The following is a 21,262-nucleotide window of genomic DNA, read 5'->3' as shown; positions in this document are numbered from 1 at the left end:
TTTTATACATTTTATGTAAACTCACTGTTAATTTGAAGCGAATTTATTACTCAGAAAAAGATGATTTGTTAAAACATTTTTATGACCTGTATCTTTTTCTGGATCTTTTACATTTTTTCCAAGAATACATGTATATTATGCCACAACGACTTATAACAAGAAAAGTTAATTTTTATCCTGAGAAATCTTTGATACATCTCATCAGTACTTTTTTTTTAAGTTAACAGTAAGAAAAAGATTGAGTGTTTACTTTTACACAATATAAGATGTTTCTATCATTTCACTTCGTAATATGTTATAGTCAGGAGTAATCGTCTATGTCCACCGTTAAATGGATGGAGTTTGAAAGGATTTTATGCTATCACTGCAGTTCATACCTATTATTATGTTTACTAGAACCAGTGAATAAGCTTGAACAAGAGATTACTCCAGAATTGCTCTTGAAAAAAAAAGCTGATGTTTTCTAACAGGAGGCACTTTTGAGGTAGTGAATCCATATACGAACTGACAGGTATGCTACCAGACAATAGAAATCTGTGACTCCTGATGAGGATCAACTCTTAATGACAGAAACTGTTTTAGAGAACTCAGGACGCATGCTTCCCCCTGCCAGAGGGATTAGGGGGTGTTTGGGAAGAATACTATGAGAATTTGCGGTCCAAAATCTCTTTCCATTTGAATTGGAATTGCAAATCCAATTCACACTGGACGAAGTTCCTATTTATTTCTTTATATTCTATGGAAAGTGCTATCCCCCACTGACATGGCAACCAGAGCAAACAAAGCAAATAAAACTCTAAATTTTAATGAGAGTTACTTGAAGACGACAGCACAGCCAAACTTATCTTTGTAGTAAAATTTTGTGCATATAGGGGATATTCCCTAGATATTTGTTAAGCTGAACTAGATAAAATCTGTAATGTCTTTGCGGAACATTATAAACATTGAAAAATTGTCAAAAATGTTGCTCATAAAAACCAAAAGTTAGGTTGTTTCAGTACCTTGTATTCTGGTGGAAGAATACCATCCATTTAACCCAGTGTACTCCTCTACCTTTTGGTGTCTTCACATTAAAAGATATTAAAATATTTGTTGATTGAATATAAAGTAATATGAGTCTCTTCTACTTCATGGAATTTGAGATTGGAAAAGTTAAGATGCTCATACAAAAAGAAGTAATACGTATGCTTCAAATCTCTTTGATATATACAGACATGGACACCAACTGTGAGTTTACATGAACAGATATTGATCTTAAGATATTATTTTTTAAATTAATAATAAACTTCCTTAGTTAAAGCAATTGAAAAGGATCATCATCATCCATTTCAAAATTACTTTCCAAAGAACTTGATTTCAAGTTAAGGAAAAGCTAGAACCCATATCCTCTTGAGTACAAATGTTCTCAGTTACGTGATAGAACCCAAAATATTATAGCTTTTGCAACATCCCCCTGCCCCAAGTCTCTTCTAAGGAGATCTATACAATCTTTTCAGATTTGTTGGGCTACCTTTTTTATGCTGATTGGGATAATGTGTGACGTGATAGAAGCGGAGAAAGGAATAAAAAGATAGGATGGGGGAATTAAAAGCAGGGCTGAGAAAGTTTTAGAAAATTTAATAAAAGAGGAGAAAAGAAAGAACTAGTACAGTGAAAATTATGAGATGAGAGATTTAACTGACTGCCTTGTAGAGCAGAAATTTGATAGGAAAATACACCAAAACACATTTTTAAGAAATGTGGTTGGGTGATATGTAAAACAATTCATTCTTCACCATCTCTTCTGAAGAGCTTCTTTAGAGCCTTTGCTTTTCAAGGACCGGATTTGGATTTGTTTTCCATTCATGGGCTGAGATAGGTTTTAAAGCTATTGCTGGAAGGCAGTTTTATTCAGGTTATACTTTGATAGATTTTAAAGAGCAATGCAGAGTGAAATAAGATGTTTTATTTTGAGATGGAATGTAGAACATTTATCACCAGTTATAACTCAGTGCAAAAGTGCTATAATTGATTCGTGTTAAACCAGATGAATTTTGCAATTTGATTGCTTTTTTTGAAATGATATAAATACCTTATCTCTCTTGATTGTACATTTTTAAAATTTTTTTTCCAAATATGCCTTCTACTATGAGACAGTGAGTTCACTATAGACTGAAAATTGACCATCTAGAAAATAAAAATGAAAATGATTTTTTGACTGTCTGGTTTTAAAAAATACCCCCTCAGTAGCATAGATCAAGACATTTAAAATAAAGTAATGATATGAGTCTATATGCATATTTTAGGTCTCAAAGCTTATTCCTGAAGACTCATGATTTATAGAAGTTACTTATTTTCTTTTTATAATTAAGTTTTATGCTTTGCATATTAAACAGATTTAATTACCTAAAATGTACACTAGTAAGTCTTAAAATGTTTCATGTAAAATTTTCAAATGAATTTGGCATTTTAACTGTTAATATTCCCGGGATCATGGGGTCCATGATTGGTAGGCAGCAAATAATATCCGTATATTTTAATGTTTCTGTTTAATCTTGCACACCTATTTCAATCTTGCTGTAACCATGATGAAGTTCAAAGTTTCATTTAAGATTATCATGCTTACAGTTCTGAAAAATGAAAATATAATTTAAAAGGAATTTTGAAGGAGATATGGGGTGAGAGACAAAGCAAAAAGGTAGTTTTATGATACTATAGAAAAGATGTTAGGGAAAGAAAAAGTAAGTACAAATTAACCAGATGTAGAATAGGATCATCAGACATTTTAAAAGAAAAAATTCTTATCAGACAACTTTAATCTTGCAATCACTGAATGCTCATAAAAGTTTAAATAACTTAATAGAATTTATTTCAAGGTACACAGATGGTGCTGACAGAGTCCTGTGGAAGACCATATTATTCTATTTCTTATTTTTCTAAATACCTTTTTTGTATTATAAAAATAAATATATGATTAATAAATTTAATCTGTTTTACATCTGTTCTTATTTAATATATATTTGAAGATAGGTAAATATGGAAATTTTATATTTCTTCTAAATGTATCCAGATTTGTGTAAATGTATCAAGCAAACTGCAGATAGTCTATGAGTGATGCACAACCATGCAGGTTGATGGCTGGAAAATGTGGCTAGCTATATCTGGCATACTTACTTAAAAAGTGATGGACTTCCCATCGACCCCTACCTTTTTTTTTTTTTGTATATTTTAAGAAGTACCTAAAGAATCTTCCTTCTAGCTTTGCTTTACACATTTGTTTTGAAATGAGAAGGATTAAGCTGTGGTAGGGAAAAATCAGGAGGTAAGTCAGCAAAAGAAAATATGTAGAAGGGTCTAGTATAATGGGATAATCAACAAAATCTAAATATAAGAAAAAATGGCCGGGCTCCATGGCTCATGCCTGTAATCTCAGCACTTTGGGAGGCCGAGGCGGGCAGATCACTTGAGGTCAGGAGTTCGAGACCAGCCTGGCCAACATAGTGAAACTCCGTCTCTACTAAAAATACAAAAATTAGCCAGGCATGGTGGCAGGCATCTGTAATCCCAGCTACTCAGGAGGCTGAGGCAGGAGAATGGCTTGAACCCAGGAGGCGGAGGTTGCAGTGAGCTGAGATCGCACCATTGCACTCCAGCCTGGGCAACAAGAGCAAAACACCTCTGTCTCAAAAACAAACAAACAAACAAAAAACAAAAACAAAAAACCCAAACAGGATCCTTTATTAAAAAACAAACAAAAAAACACTACTACGACAAAAAATGAATTTAGATAGGAATTTGTCAATGTGGGTAGGGCACCATTATCACTGAGATCCAATAAAAGCTAATTTATTAAATCAGTATCTTTAGACAACCTACTCTGTTGTTTTTCCCTCAACACATTTTACTTACTCTTCCACCTAAAACAGTAATCATTTTTTTTAGTTTTACAGGGAGCAGCTGATTTTATAATTTAATTTGTTCATAAGATATAGCACTATTTTGATAAGCCAACTCAGCTTAAATCACTTAACATATGTATTTACCTTTGTTTTTTAAGCCTCTCAGAAGATGATGACAACAATACATCTTAGCTGTGTTCTCATTTTTATGTAACTGTATGTTGGACCCAGGTTGACACACTATGCTCATGTGTAAGATCTGTTTACTCTTTGGAGTATTCATACTTATTTCTTAGAAGGTTTGGAAAAGAGCTCAGCATGTTCATGTAACTTATTTTTGCAAAGAAAACATAAGAACGCTTCAACTTGCAAAATGCACCAATACCAAATGGTCAGCTAAGTATGTTTATTTCCTTGGGCCACCATGTATCTATCATAAAGTTCTGTTTAAATTAAATTAATAATTTTACATTAAATCTAAGGGTATATAATCTAATGTATTTTATTCAAAGCAATTCTACTGAGAATGACTAATTTTCTCAGTGCTTTGATAATTGCTTTTGCAAATTTGTGACAGTGCACAAAGGGAACAGTCATGGATTTATCCCAAGCTTTTCTCTATGAAAGCCATTATTAGATCAATGAAGTCACTCTTGGTCTTTCCAGGAGTGGTCTTCATAAGGTAGTAGAGAAATATACTACAGTTAGTAATAAATAAATAAAATTAGAAGTGAAAAGCCTTTAAACTACCACCTACTATGAAATATGTGTGACACTACAAAGTTAATTTTTAAAAAATTGACAAACCCAGCCTCAGATGATTTATAAACACAGTATTTTTTTCTCCCTCCCTAATAACCCCCTTCTCATCATAGTCATACCTCACAAAAATTCATTACATGATATCACTGGTCATTTCTGAAAATAATTCTAAAAATATCAGGCACCAACAGTTAAACTATTAAAAAGTAAAGTAACAATACAACCAATAGAGCTCAATATAATTATCTAAAAATGAAACATTTATGTCAATTTGGAAGCTACTTGATCACAAAACATGAAAGAAAGGTTAACAGGTTCTTTCTCATCTACCATCACACTCTACATACATCACTAAGGAAGCCCCACCTGGATACATTTCCTTAGGTTTTGTCTGTGAACACTTCCCATATACTGCTTATACAAACTTACACATCCAGGCTGAGTTATTTACCATTGCGTAGTGATAATCTGCAGTGGGCCAGGGTTTTATTTGCAGGTTATTCAGAGCAGATTTATGTAGCATGATTTTAAAATCCTGGTTGGAAGCATAAACATAAGGTGTGTGCCTATAGTCTGAACAGAAGACTGCAGTTTGTGAAGTGATGTTTGGAGAATCAGAAGAGAGACTAGTAGAGAGGATATCGTTCGTTTTAGAAATGCCGAGGCACAAAACACAGGTGCTTGTAGTACTTTCATACATGAAATCCCTTCTCCTGTATGTGCATCATGTGTAAACGTAAAGTCTGTATACTGCTGACTATTCGTCTCTGGTGTCCAATGAGTATGACTCCAATTCTTCTAATGTCACTGAGAGAGAGGAGAGCGAGAGCGACAGCGAGAGCGAGAGAGAGAAAGAGAGAGATACAGAATATGAACATTTAGATCTGATAAGCATGCGAGATAAAATGAATACGTAAATATATTAAATAAGCGCCCTGCCACAGTTGCCAAAAAATGGTGTAGCTTACTTGTTAAGCAGAGATTTAGATGAGCAGCAAAATTTGTTACTTTTTTTCCTTTTCTCTGGATCCACAGAATGCGTAAAGTTAATCTCAGATGTAACAATATGTATTTTTCAATTCATACACAGGTACTTATGTAATATTCAGATATTTCATAGGCGTAAAGGCTTATAATTTAGGTAATGATATACATTTGCAACAGTATTAGCAAAATGGTGAGTAGGTAGGATGGAGGGTATAATGTGAACTCCATTTGATTTCTCATGGGTTTTTGATATCTGGAAAAATTGTCCTTATGTTGTACTGTATGAAATTGCCATTACTGTCTTAAAACAATGGCACTTTAATATGGTTCAACATAACAATTTAGTCTTTTAAGCATATGTTAAATATTTTCATTGCATGTAGGCAAAGGACAATCTTTGAGACGGTGGAAAATGGTTGACCATTATAAAATCTAGAAGGAGCTCTGAAAATGACATGATCATATTGCATTAATTTGATGAAGGTAATAGGAATTGATTATGCAATATTAATATATGTGAGTAAAATTTGCCAAGGTAAAATTAAGTTGGCATAAAGTCTATGATTTGGATGAGAGTAACATGCATTTTAGAAAACATTTAAAATATTTTAAATAGCTATTTGAATTAAATATATTCTTTCAAAGAATAATAGTTAAAAGTGTAATGTCCAACTTTCACTAGAATGATAGTCAGAAATGTTGAGAAAACACTGGGCAATTACCTACTAGCCTAAGGAAAGGTGTTCTTGATACAGCATTTGAACATATAATCCCCAGCAGGGCATCTAGTTACAGTAATAACCCCAGTATCACTTACTCAATGCTCATTCTTGAAATCAGGTCAAAAGTTGTAAACCCTGCTGCCATGAAGTTATTCTTGTATTGCCCCATCTTTATAGAATCTAGCCAGTCACCAACTGTGACAAACAAAGGATATTCTGGAACTTCACCAGGGGACTCTGGCATTCTGTAAGAAAACAAAACAAAGCAAAACAAAACAAAACAAAACAAAACATGGAGAGCATTTAAAAGCCAAAACAAGCATGAATCATGGAATTTTCTTTTTCCTTTTACAATATTCTTACATCTAATGTTTTCTCCATTTAAAAGCCTCTGATTTTCTATCTTATTCAAATCAATCACTTAAAAAATTTATTTATCAAATCAGTGACTTATCTGGTGGAACACTTTTGCTTTTTGTGCTTTTTGCTACTACGACTGGGCCTTATATTGATTTTTTTTTTCTTTTTAATTTTTTCATGATGGATCTTGAGAGAACTCACATCTTGCTATCCCCCTTCTTCTTATACTTTTTTCTCTTGCATAAAATTGTGTTTTGAAACTTAAGGAATAGCCCATCCCTTGTCCCCACAAGGAGATTAGCCACAGGATGTTCATTCTTCCCCTGTCTGACCTACCCCTGAATCCATGTCCTTTTCTACATTTGCTGTGATAGTTCTTCTCCTTATTATGGTGAATTCATTGATCAAACTTCCATTTAGCTGTTCTCGAACATTCAATAATAATTTATCATTTGTTAAAATGTAATTTTTATTGTCGTAGAGTTCTATTGCATGAATAAGATTTACACCCATACAAGCATAGGGTAATGTCCCCAACGCACAGATATTAATAAGACACAAAACAACACAAAATCAATGTTAGGTTGGGTTAACAAGGCAACGATATAGCAATCTTTATTTTTGTTTCTCAGATCTGATGCAAGGGGCAGTATAAAGGTATTACTTTGGAAAGGCTAGGGTATACATGTGCTTATATATATATACACACACATATTTATATGCAATATATATGAAATATATATAATAGCTTGAGTCAGAGAGAATAAAAACAGAATTACTCTTATAAATTATGGTAAAAGTAACTCAGAATTGTGTATTTAAGCCATTCTGACAATAAATTGTATTAGTTTCTTTACATAATTACATTAAAATACACATTAAAATATTTTGCATGTTTTAAAAAATACTTGATAGTAAAAGTGCTTTTATACTAATAAATGTGTTACTAAAGCTCTAAGTAATAAATATATCATTTAAACAATTCTTAGATCTGTAATTTATATTAACTAGTAAATCAGTAACAATCTTTTAAAAAAATTTAGTGTTTGAGTTAAATCTACATATTCTAAGTAATGAAAAACTTCCTTATTAGAAGTGAATCACTGAGTTATTTTTATTGGAATATTGAAATTAGTCCACCTTTCATTTGCTTTGTTTTTAAAGTTTTATAAAGTTAAAGAATGAAAGAATCTACAGAGACAATTAGAGGCATAGATTTTAAAGTTCATATTTGGACTATTTTATCAAAATATTTTTACCATTCACATTTGAACTACTTCAGCTTTAACTAGCAATTGATAAGCTACGAGCACACATGATTAAACCATGTGAAGTAAGAATTCCCCTACTGTGAAGCAGAAGGGCATATACATGCTATATAACCCTGGTATTGTTCTACTAATAATATAGGAATTAGGTCCTAAGGTTAATACTTAAGGTAAAAACTGTAATTCCCTAACCATTAAAATTACCCTTAAAAATCCTTTAAATCAGCCTAAAGTCACTAGGACCCAGGTCTTTTAGGAGCACAAGTTGTATATGGTACAGCTCCTGAAGATTCTGAAAGGTGCCCTTGGAATTCAGCACAAAGTCCCTACTAAAGGCCTAGAATTCATTTATTTGGTTTTCCTTTTCATTACTACATTGACCTACCTTTTTCTAAACTGAGGTCTAGCTGAAGGTGGAGGTGGGGTGAACAGAAATGACAGGGTGGGGTTGTACTCTTTATGTATGATTGGAATTAACATAAATTAAATGCATATACCTTGTGATTGATTACACTGTACTCTGTATTGGGTCTGGTTATCCTTAACAGTGACTTCTGTCCTTTTTAACACTACTCAGTTCCATTACATTTCCTATTTGGAGGCTGTTAAGCTGCATTCTTTTCTCCTGTACTACAGATTGCAATATTATTTTGATTGTGGACTGTTTCATTTTAATTAACATCAAAATGATTCATGATTTGACCTAAAACAAAGGTCAGTCATGTTGAAAGATTGGAAAGCTATCATAGCATCTATCTACCAGCAAATACTTGAACTGTTGCTGTATTTATTCAAAGTTTCCTAGAGGTGTTTATGTTAATGAATATTGTCAAATAAAAATTCATATGTAAAACACAAAATAATAAAGGTCTCCGTGGCAAACAGAGTGAAGCAGATTTTTAAGTTGTAGTGTTTCTCAGAGTCTTCACTGCTCTAATGTGCATTGTAAATATGTAAGAGAATTCAGAATAGTTTCTATATTATTTTTCTAAATTATTTGACCAGTTTCAGGGGATATACAGTACTTCACTGGCCAAGAGGTTAAATATCAAAATGACCAGGATATCCTTGTTGCTTGTTAACATAAAACCACGTTAGAAAATTGAATGTCCTATTTCAAAATAACGTGACTCTCATATCTTTTAAATACTTGTCAAAGTAGTTTGTTAAAACTGAACAAAATTAAAAGAATGTATTAAAGTGACTTTCCCTTCATACTCCTATGTCATTCTCGATGCGCCGACAGAGTCAGGTGACTTCTACTTCTCTCTCCCGAGATAACACTGGAATAACTCTTGAAATTTCATGATTTCATATATTTGGTGAGTGGAAATGTAACTTGCTAATTTTATGTCCTTAGTATAAAAGGTCATGAAAGGACATTCTGTATATTAAATGACTTAAATAGCCTATTTCCCTTGTTGAAAAGCATCTACTGTTTGCTTCCAGAATGCTTCAATTCCATAATTCCCTTTCTCTCCACGCATCTTCAGTGACCTAGTTACTCTTTGGCCTTTATATGACTGCCTTGGCAGTTGATTTAGTAAGGTCAGGGTTCCCTCATTGTTCACAGCCACTGTGCAATAACTTTTCTTTCACCTTATCTTCTAAGGAAGTTGAAAAATGTTGCTATTTTCTGGCTTCGAGGGCTTGGTACCATTATCCTCACATGAATTCTCTGGAATATTACCTAATAAACAATAAATGCCCTTTCTTATCAAACATGTACAATGATAAATTTAGTGTGCTATTTGGTGATTAGTGAGTACTGCCCACCTGAGAAATATCTTTACAGCAAAACCTGCAGCTCACATTTAAAAAAATACTTATTGTAGAATAGAAGGTCAAGGATCAACTTTTTCCTCAGAAAAATGAGAATGGGGCTAGAATTAGGAAATTTCAGGTATAATTATGGTCAATTTAGATAATAGAAAGGGCTGGAGCATAGGTACTACAGGTAATGTTACAGTTTAGTAATAAATATAAAATTTCAATACAATAAAATATGTTAAAAAATAAATAGCTCTGGTAAGAGTCCAGAAGTTTTTACTCTAATGAGTCCTTTGAGTTCACAATAGTGCTAGCATTTTAACTTAGAAGTTCCTTAGATATGTCATCAATGTGTATCAATGCTACCATTAAAAGGCAAGAAGTGTTTTGTCCTCAAAGTTTTCCATGTTTCATATTCATCATATAAATATATGATAGTAATGGACATACTAAAATGATTTAAGAAAGGTTCTATTTTGAGAAACACTATTGCAAGCTAAGATTCTGTTTTAATATGACAGACATCCTCACATGCTTAAAGGTTTTTCTTCTCTTACACTCTAACACAACTTGTTTCCTAGCTCGTACATGTATATATGATTAGCAGAAATATGCAGATAGGGTCCATTTTATTTTATATTGCCTTCATTTCATATATTCATGAATGTATCCCATGTTTCAACAGTCTTCATATTCAAATGGGTACGTAATATTCTATATGTGGATGCTTAATAATTTGTAATTTTCTAAAGTTAGACTCTTAGGTTGCTAACAACAGTCTTTTAGTAGATGTGAGTGTGTAGTTTAAGAGCATGTTTCTTTTTGTTTTAATTGAATAACTTCTTTGGGAAAAATTCATAAGACAGAAGAATTGTTTAAAGAATAAGTGAAAACCCCCTGATGGCAGGAACACATCTTTCTATTTTATGTAGGCACTCACATAATGCTGAAAACATTATAGGAGTTCATTAAATACATGATGACTCAGACTCGAATATTAAATTCTATACAGAAAAGTTTGGTCCATAACATGATGGCTGATTCATGATGAATATTTTAATTTCATTCCAATAAATAAAAAACCTAGAAGAATAAGTACCTGTTGGTATAGTTGTCAACTTATTAAATAATATGCTGTTTATTTAAATTATTCCTTCTATTGTGAAAATGTTTGTTTATTCTGTCTTTATAGGTTTCAGAGTGGAGAAAGAGGCAGTGATAGGTGGAGTTGGGTAGCATAGGGTTAAGGGTTCACCTGCAATTATAACCAGACCTAGAGCCACGACAGCACATTGACTTAATGCAATATGGCTGCTTTTACATGAGTTCCTCATCTTGTGACTCAGGGACTACACTTCACACTATCCATTTAATGCATGAAATAATTTTGTCATACATACACTGTCTACATACCTTTTGAAGAAGCATTTACTTAATCATATATTTTTAAAAAGTCCTCTCTACAATTAAGGCTAACATTCAATGTGAACACATTAAATTAATGAAAGAATTTCGTAATTTAAAACATTTTTAAAGTGTGATTTTACTCAAAGGGCTATAAAACCTCAAATGCATAGAAATATATAGATATATAGGTATTTTGTGCTTGTGGGTAACATATATCTGTTTTAAACAGTCTAACTCCACAGTGTTAAGGACATTAATTATTTTTTTGTCAGTCTTTTATTTTCAGTAAGTCTTCAATTGTTTATTTATATGATTATGTAAACATAATAAGGCTGATAAATAGTGAAAAATATGAAGGAATGAAAATTAAAATTTCACAGTAAAATTTAAAGTTGCAGATATGTTTGAACATTAAGAGGAACAGATGCAGAGCAGGGATAATACTTATAAAAAATTCCCCATAATTCCCAGTAGAGTACCCAGCACATGGTTCCTACGGCCAGAGTAATAGATCCCTGAACCTCAAGAAAAGCCTACTTTTGTGAGGAAATAATCCAGGATCAGAAAATAGGTTTCATGTCACATGCCAACTGCAATTCAATGGCAGTGGTTGTCAAAATGTGGTCATGAGAAGGATACTAAGGCAGCGTCTGGGTTCAGCAGGAGAGTGTTGTGATGATTAGTAATGTCTGGCAGTGGTTGTCAAAATGTGGTCATGAGAAGGATACTAAGGCAGCGTCTGGGTTCAGCAGGAGAGTGTCGTGATGATTAGTAATGTCTGCCATAGTGAGAAAAAGAAGTAAAACGTATTTGTCAGCACCAGAAAAATTCAATCTACAGAAATGTCTGAGGACGTAATTCTGGAACTATGTGATGTTACTGCCATATTTTCCTCATTTCTCTATATTGTTGCTATTCCTACTTTCCTTTTTCAAGTAATGTTCTTCAAGTGACTGGGCATTGTAGGAGGGTGTCTGGGGGATATATGGACTGTGTATTTTCTATTTATTCCCATGACTGAGGTCATATTCTCTACATTCTATTATTTGCCTACTGGGACATAAAATAACAGGCTGCTCTCCACTAAAAATTGTTTTTTGAATTTTAATAGACTCCTTCTATGAATTTTGACTAGTCCAGATAAAATCTATCTGGAAATGTGAAAATGTACTCCCTTTTCTTATAATCATATTTTGGAAGCAGGGTTGTATTAGCAAACATCTTGCCCTTGTGTGTGATTCTATGTTGTATCCTGGAAAGAATAAGGACTATGGAGTTAGTGGCCTTCAAATTCCTGATCTACTCATTATTGCTGTGTACTTTTGGGAAAGTTAGCCTCTTTAAGTCTCCATTTCCGTTCTGAGAGATGGGAATAATAACAGTGAGGATTAAGTGATATAACCAATAAAAGCCCCTAGTACCACAACTGACACATAGTAGGCTGTCAACAAAAGGCAGTCATAGTTATTGTTGATAATATATATTAAGAGTTTGTATCAGTATTAATACGGATATTGATATTATATTATAAAGATCTTGTGCCAGCAGTTTATGGGAATTTTCTATGTTTCTTTTCTCATTTTTTTGGTATGGGGTCTCTGTTGCCCCGGCTGGAGTGTAGTGGCATGATCATAGTGCAGAGCAGACTCGAAGTCCTGGGCTCAAGCGATCCTCCCACCTTCGTCTCTCGAGCAGCTGGGACCACAGGCATGTGCCACCATGCCTGGCTAATTTTAGTTTTTAATTTTTTGTAGAGATGGGTCTCATTTTGTTGCTCATGCTGGTGAACTCCTGGCTTCAAGTGATCCTGCCACCTTGGCCTCTCAAAGGGTCAGGATTACAGATGTGAGCCACTGAGCCTGGCTGAATTTAGATTTTTCTAATGGGCAGGTGGAAGTTTCAAATCTCCTAATACATCTTTCATATTCTGTCTTCCTTCCACAGAACTTTGCTTATTATTCAATTTCAACATTGGTTTTGGTCAGCCAGTTATTTATCTGTCATGAAAAGCATATTTAAAAGTGCCAGCAACAAGAATCAAAACAAAACAAGTTGTCTATGACTTGGTGTATAGCGATAAACAATTTAGCAAGTGCTGATTATGCATTGCCTAGGTGGCATTGAACAAAATCTTCTCAAAATGTGTAGAAAATTTAACATCAAAATGTTGGAAGTTATTGTATTCATAAGACAGCATTATTGGTGCATAATTTGCTAAGTGGAGAGAGATAGTACTATTCAGTCTTACAGCATTATTCACAGTTTTTTAAAGAAGAGGTTCTAAATAATGGTATTGGTATGGGCTTTTCCCTACCTTCATGATTCACATATTACTGGAAAGCAAGTGCTTTAAAGTTACAAAATAGACTAATATGTACTACAGAAGCTGGTAGTTGCAGTTGCTAATAGCTAAAGTCTTATAAGATCCTTAATCATGGCCCAGTGGGTAGTAACAATATACAGTACATATGGTGTCTTGGCCTGGGCAAAGCATTATTTCTGAGGTAGCCGACTATCATAGACTGGCATTGTCCATCTGGACAACTACTGCCCATCCCTGATACGACATTTGAGCTGATAGTCAAGAAGCCCCTAATGTGTCAAATTCTTTGTCAGTGACACGCTGGGGACCTGGAGCAGGGATTAGAAGAAAGCATTATTTTCCCATTACATTGAAACTCTGTCCTAAAGGATATTGACCAGCTGACTACGGCCTGGTGCACTCAGTAGACTTCAGTGTGTGGAGTAATCAGGGGCTAGGGTTGAAGACAATGCAGAACAAATGTGTAGGACAATGTGGGTGAGGGTGGGGGAGGTAGGACTGGGTGAAGGGTCACCATGTAATTATCAAGCCACTTTCTGCTATTAAACTACAGGACCCCAGACCTAATCTTGGACTCTATGGGAAAATACTCGGGGTTGGGAGCAGCTACAAGGTTGGTCCTGAGGGTTAGTGGAGAGGGAGAAAAAGGTGTTTTAAAGTGCATGGCCAGGCACTACTCCAGATGCTGTTCTACATACAACCTTGGCGTTAAGCTGGGTCGTTTCTCCCAAGGGCTGTGCATGACATGACAGCTATAAATAATTATTTGAAAGGCAGTTATAAGGCATTATCATAAACTGAATGAATGTGAGGGTAGTTTGAAATTCACATTTATGAAAGAATAACTGCTTATATTAATACAGTGGTCCTGCAAACTAGTTTTTTACTGTTAGTTGGATTTAGGGTTATGCTTATAATATTGCCACATTCACTTATATGGTATATCTATACACTTTCTTGAGTAGGAGAGAGAGCAAGCATGTTGGGAACTGCACAGAGCTCTGAATATTCCCATGGGAGTGTGTCAGGCACAAGAATATCAGCAGAAAGGAAAAGGTAACTGCTGCACCAAATAATGAAAGCCTTCTCTGACCAACATTTTTTCAATTTAGGTACTCTGACTTTTGAGAGGAACGATTGCAGATACAGGTTTATGAAATTTCCAATATGTTAGTATAAAATTATTAAATTTTCAATATGTTAGTATAAAATTATTAAATTGTGGATTTCATGGCCTTCCTCATCCCCTCTGTCACTTTAATTTCTTCCCCTCTTACTATTCTGTCAACAGAAAGGATAACAACTTCTCAGGTGAGTCTTGAGAAAAAAGCAATTAGAATGGAATAAAAACCATGGGGACCTAGCAGATGAGAGAGTAATATCAGCATATAAGTATGAGAGAAATCTGGGGGTTGGGGATGCTACAGAAAAGGAGAGTGCAGGAGAATTTGAAAAGCATTGCTGTGGATTATACACCTGGACTCCTTTTCAGGTTTGAGAGATATAGGAGAAAAGATGGAAATTCTACATATATTATGTTTCCTTAATCCAACATCACTCTGGGGCAGACAACTGGGCTCTGCAATTTGGGAGATAGAGAAGCAGTGTCACAGTTTTATGAGCATAAAACAAACCTGGTGTTCTTTAGCTAATATGGCTATCCTTTAATCTATCATGTCTCTTCTCCCTAAACAGTCTCAGCTCTCTGGAATCATGAACAGAGTGGGTGGGTGGTATTGGAGGTAAGAGAGTGGAGCAGGAGAACCCATCCAGGCTGCTGTGAAAATGAGAATGCTGATAAAGGTTCAGGCATGTGAACCTTAGAACACTGATTCTTTTTGTTTTTTAAACAAAAGTATATTATATTAATGGCAAAAACAGTAGCACATATGTCTTTGCCAGAAACAAGGATAGCAAAACAGTCACAAAAACTTCCATTTGGTTTCCGAGATCAGACTTTAGAATTGAATCAAGGTGCCAAGTTTGTATAAAGCACCCAACTTTTGGCCTGCGTGCGGCAGTGCTATCGCAGAGCTTGCCACTCATGGGGCTCTTCCACTAGACTGCTGAACAGCCCACTAAATCACAGACCTCTGGCCCTCAGATACACCCTCTCATCTTGACTTGACCTCTGGATCCCTGTTACTTTTTGACACTTTCTCATCTTAGATTCTTCATCAATATTTTCCAAATATCATGATCATTCATAATCTTGAAAAAGCAGAGAGAAAATTGTTTTATCTGCTTTTCTTCAAAAAGGTTTTTACATGCCTGCTTCTATAGCTATAGCACAGTCAGAGAGCTTTGTTGATGGGCACTGATTGTGGATTCTGTTAACTCTAAACCACAACGAGGGGCCCAGATTAAAGGATTTCAGTTTACAGATGCCAGTTTCCTCTTCCATTAATGCAGACTCACTACTAGCTCCTTCTCCTCAATACTATAGCATGACCAAGTCACCTCAATAGCTGATATAAAAACAAAAACCAAGAAACATTTCCTCTAACTACTTTTCTTTCTCATCAGAGACAGGTTTCTTGAAAAAAATTGGTACTATGTATTGCTCCTTTCTCTGAGCTCATATTCACTCTTCCTCTATTGTAATCTGTCTGACACAACTTTATTGAAAATGCTGTACCAAAGGTTGTGCATGCACACCTGAATGTCTTACTGCTGAATCCAATGGAGACATTTCATGTTTTATTTTACTGCAATTTTGTGAGGCCTTGGACATTATACTCCTTGAAACGCTCTTTTGGCTTCTATGATACTGCTCTTCCCTGTTTTCCTGATTACTTGTCCGGCTTCTCTTTTTCAGTTTCCTTTGGGTACTTTTTGTTCAGTTCATATCTTAAATTAGAGGGTTTCATCCTTTCCACTACTTATTTGCATTCTTTATATTCTCTGTGAGCTATCTTAACTACAGTTAAAGCTTCAGCTACAATCTATATGCTGATGATCTTCAAATCTACATCTCTAGCCCAGATCTTTTTACCTAGGTTCAGCCTATAAATATAACTGTCTAGATGTCCCACAGGCTTCTGCAACTCAGCATGCTCAAAATGGTCTCATTTCTATTCCAAAAACTTGTCCCTCTCCCTCTCTCTGTGGTAATACCATCAGCCAGCTTGTATAAGCAAGAAACTTGACAAACATCTTTGATTCTTTTTCTCCTCTATCCTTCCATATTCAATCAGTGACTAAGATGCATTGGTTTTCCTAATAATAAATGTTATTATTACTTATTATTAGAAAATAATAATAATAAAATTCTCTTATCTCCTGACCCCCAAGCTCATTCCCATTTCAGAAGTCAAGTCCTGATCTTTTCTAGCTTTATTTACTGAAACCGTTAAAACTCTCTGTTTCCAGTTTTGTTCCTTGTTTTGCACTCACAGTGTAAATCATCCCTAGAGTGATCTTTCAGAAATGCAAATGTAATCATGCTATTCCCTTGCTTAAAATCCTTCCATGGCTGTCCATCGCTTTCATGATAAAATCCAAAGTGCCTTTCCTTCCTTTACTGCTTCCTGTGTTGGACTTCTTTAGGGAAGATGGGCTAGAGTAATAGTTTAATCTCTAGCTATTTCATGCTTGGCTTCACTTTACTGAGGCTGCCAATTAGTGATTTAGAGGTGAACTCTTAAGTGCTCTGCTGTGAACTGAGGTCTATTTCAAATAGTCCTTGAAGAGCCTCGGCCTTACTGTCACTGAAAACCTGTACTGGCTTGAACCTGTGATCTGAAGTTGAATGTCTGAATAGCCCCCAGCCATCCTCTGAGTGAAGAAGGTGAGCTTTGGATATGCATTGGTGATTTCTAAGTCCAATTTTTCCTAAATAAAGAAATGTTTTTCACTTAATGATATTTAAAATATAATATTTTCAGACATAGAAGATAGTCTTTTCTTTCTACGCTTCTTCTTATAATTGCACTTCACAGGGAGGTGAGTAGATCTTCTCAAGTCTACTGACTTTTACAAAATGGTGTGTGAGTGCCTCCGTTTTCTTGTCTTGTTATCTGTTCTTTTCTGGTTTTTGGAATGGAGAGTAACAACAACTAGATGTGATCATATCAGCAGGAAATATCCTTTCTCTGGGCTGATTCACAAATTGCCCCTGTCTGGCTTGCCATTTCAAATTGAGGAACAGAACATAGAATAGGCAAGAAAATTAAAGGGGCTGCACGCACACACACACACACACACTCTCTCTCTCTCTCTCTCTCTCTCTCTCTCTCTCTCTCTCTACTTCTAAAGGTAAGGAAGGATCAATCAATTTTAAAAGGCTATGTAAATATCAAAGACCCAAACAGGACAAGATATAAAGAAAGTAATTCAGAAAGATTAGAGAGAGACAAAAGGTGAATCTGTTATCTTATTTTAAAAGAGTCCATTTTTACTTTAATGTTAATAATTCTTTTTCTGCAGATAAATGAAATGCGGTTTCTACAAAGTCAACAACTAGACAGTTATCAAGGCATTTTTTTTTCCTTTTTACCTGTTATTCTTATCTATACCCTGAAAGAAACTATAATCGTCAAGAGGAAAAAGCTCAACATTATGCCTCTTACACAAGGATGTCCTCCACCAGGGTGTGAAGGGCACTGGGATTTCGGATCAGTTTGTCAAGGAAGCTGACAATGTCAGTAAATTTTGGTCTGTGATTTCTCTCCTTCTGCCAGCAATGGAGCATCAGTTGGTGTAGAGATGCCGGACAGCCCATGGGAGCTGGAAGTCTGTACCCTTCTTCAATGGACAGAATGACCTAAATGCAAACATATACAGATTACTCTCTTATTTTTAGGCAGTAATACATATGCTATGTTATAATTTCTTCTTATACAAGCAGAAGAAGCCAAAATAATGGTAAGCATGACAACTACTTGTGAGTACAAGGACCTACATAAGGATAAATACAAAAGCTGTGAACAAAAATTGCAAGTAGCTCCAAAGCATCTGCTCACCCCTATGAGAGGAAAATATGTTTTAAACATGTGCTACCAGTATAGAGGAGGCTAAGTTCATTACAACCTTAAGAAATAGTTTTTTTGTGTGACTTAGCTGGAACATCTCAAAACCCAATTAGAACATCAGAAAGTCAGTGTTGTGATTGATGCATTTAGTGCAAATTACATATAACAAATGTCTTAAGTAAAAACTTTAAGAAAAATTCTGCTGAAGCACTGATTTCCTGAGTCATTTTTTATCCTTTTATAATAATGTCCATGTGTAATATGTTTCTGTCATCCCTTCTTTCTTCATCATTGATTTAGTTCCTATTCTCTTACATTTAGCTTTCCCTTAGTCTGACACTGACCTGATTATTAAGTCATACTCCTATAACTCCTAAGGTCATTTAATCCTTAAAATGCTATCACTGGCTAACTTAAGACTATAGGGCAATAGGAGCATGAGCTTGAGCGTCCTCTGAGCTAGTGTGCTTCAGCAGAACTTCTGTGATGACAGAAATGTTCCCTCTCTACAACATGATAGCACACAGTCACATGTGGTTAATGAGCACTTGAAATACAGCTACTAGAACGAAAAAACTGAATTTTCAACTTCAGTTACTTTTAATTAATTTAAATTTAAATGTAGATAGTCACATGTGTCTAATGGCTACTCTATGCAATGGTGCAGCTCTCGAGAAAGGAATCTGTATAAGAGACCAAAGTTAAGAGTAACAAGATAACAATAACTATTTTTCTTGGTACTTAAGGAAATCATAAGATAAGGCAGGAAATTCATCTGTTTAGTGTATGTTCCACCTTCCTAGCAATATGATAATACTGACCCTGAATTTATGTAGCCTAGGTTTTTATGAAATGTTCAAAAGTATTCATGTGAACATTTATTCTTATCTCTGGGAAAAAGACAAAAGAAAGTGTTTATTGTCACCATTGTTGAGTTTGGAAAACAGAGGAACAGACTAATATTTAAAGACAGGCAAAATTTAACTTCCCCCTCCTCTGTCCCTCTCAAAAAAAACCAAAAACCAGAAATATAAAAATGCAATTTGATTTCTTTTTAAATTTACACTACTGGACATGACTCTTAACATATTCTTAATTTATGTTAGAGGCTGTTTGTAAAAAAGGAACAATATGTCTTCAGGAACCTCTTAACTGCGAAGTTTTAGCTTTTTAGTAATAGGGAATTTCTCATCATCTCACCATTGTCTTTGTGACCAGAGACCACTTTAGCCTGTCAGGATACTAGCAATTTTCTATTCATGTTATATTTTGTTATTGAACAGGATTTTTCTCATCTGTTTTCTGACTACTTTTACTACCAACTAGGCTTGGATTTTAAGATTTTGTTACACGTTTTATTAAAGCAGGATGTGTGTAAAACACTTGCAATGCATCAAAACTATTGCATATAGCCCAGAGAAGTAACTGAGAAAAATAGGATAGAATTCCGTTATAAAACAGTGCTGAAATCCCACTCTAGGAGTGCTTGATAGTCAATTTACCAGTTATCTAATTATAAATGCATGAAATAAAATAGGTGACAAGTGAGGTTATACTCTTAGAAAAAAAATAGCTCCCTTTATTATCTACCATGTGCTATGTGCTTTGCATATTTTTATTCATTTACTGCTTAAAATAGCTCAATATGGTAGATATTATTATCCCCATTTCTTAAATGAGACAATTTAGACTCAGAGGAATAAGGAAACTTGCCTAAATTCACATAGCTAGTAAGTGGCAGGGTTGAAATTTGAACTAAATTCCTTTTAACTTACAACATTTTCCTCTGACCACTCCCCAGAAATGCTTTTTAGTTCTCATGTTATAACATCTTCCTCTCCAATTTCTTATCACCCAATATAATTTTAGTAGTGATTACCATGCTATCTTTTGTCATGGCATCTGCTATTTGGACTTCAACGTTTTTACTCGGATCCTAAGTTTAATATTCTGGGTAAACAAAAATTATTTATTTCATAGTTTGCAAAATATAATCTCAAACTGAATAGAGTCATTTCTTTATGCCTCTGAGTCTTGTGCATGTATCTACGACTGCATCCATGACATTGTAGTGTAATTTTTTATCTGCCTTTCATCTGAGGCTGTACATACTGGAAAGCAGGAATTATACCTCTAAATTTTCTGTGCTTATCGTTTAGTACATTGCCTGACACATTAATAAATATTATTGACCTAAACAAATGCTATTAGAAGAAATTTTTGGATTTGTCTTGATAGAGGAGCAGATTCTTGGAAAACTTAGTGTCTCGACCTATTCAAAATAGATTCAAAGTATAAACATGACAGCATTTGAAGTCCTCTCTGAAGGAAGTGTTGATTTAAAAACTGCTGCGTCAAGCAGCCTTGTCTGAAAATGATTTCATAATCTCACTCTGGGTTTCCTGGATAAGAAGCCAGATGAGACTGGAAGCTTGCTCTTCTCTAAGAGGTAGGTACTTGACCAAAACCTAGCTTCCTGTAAGACTTGTGGCTTCTGCCTCCTATCCAGAGGGTTACTATTTTCCATTGGCCCCAGGTCCTTAGCTTCAGATGACTCCTGTAGACGGTTGGCATCCAAATCTAGAATGCTTAGCATTAAGCAGGTTGCTTACGCCTCTTGACAAAGTTGCTCTCATGCATGCCTTGTAAGAGTGACGAGCAGGTAGGTTCCTTTGCCTGGAAATTTTACCCACAATGCGTCCAGTACAGCATGTGGTCCCAGCCTCTCTGTGGGGACAGTGGGAGGATCAGAAGACTCGTGACTTTTCTTCTTGCTGATCTCTGGCTTTTAAATTTCCTCAATTCTTTAACT

At 34.8% G+C, this 21,262-nt stretch overlaps 1 protein-coding gene across 3 annotated transcripts in view; it reads right to left on the bottom strand.

Moving 5' to 3' along the window:
- Positions 1-5,051: 5,051 nt before the first annotated feature.
- EPHA6 (EPH receptor A6) overlaps positions 5,052-21,262 on the bottom strand; it is a 954,858-nt gene continuing 938,647 nt past the window's right edge. For all 3 annotated transcript variants that reach the window (XM_007986130.3, XM_073009668.1, XM_073009669.1), the window contains 3 exons: positions 18,049-18,242; positions 6,445-6,594; positions 5,052-5,447 (listed from right to left, as the gene is read on the bottom strand). In XM_007986130.3, coding sequence (XP_007984321.1) covers positions 5,333-5,447; positions 6,445-6,594; positions 18,049-18,242 — 459 coding nt within the window. In that variant the 3' untranslated portion in view covers positions 5,052-5,332. The remainder of the gene's footprint in view (positions 5,448-6,444; positions 6,595-18,048; positions 18,243-21,262) is intronic.

Source organism: Chlorocebus sabaeus, chromosome 22 (assembly GCF_047675955.1).
Source record: "Chlorocebus sabaeus isolate Y175 chromosome 22, mChlSab1.0.hap1, whole genome shotgun sequence".
Taxonomy (NCBI): domain Eukaryota; kingdom Metazoa; phylum Chordata; class Mammalia; order Primates; family Cercopithecidae; genus Chlorocebus; species Chlorocebus sabaeus.
This window is presented reverse-complemented; position numbering and strand designations above follow the sequence as displayed.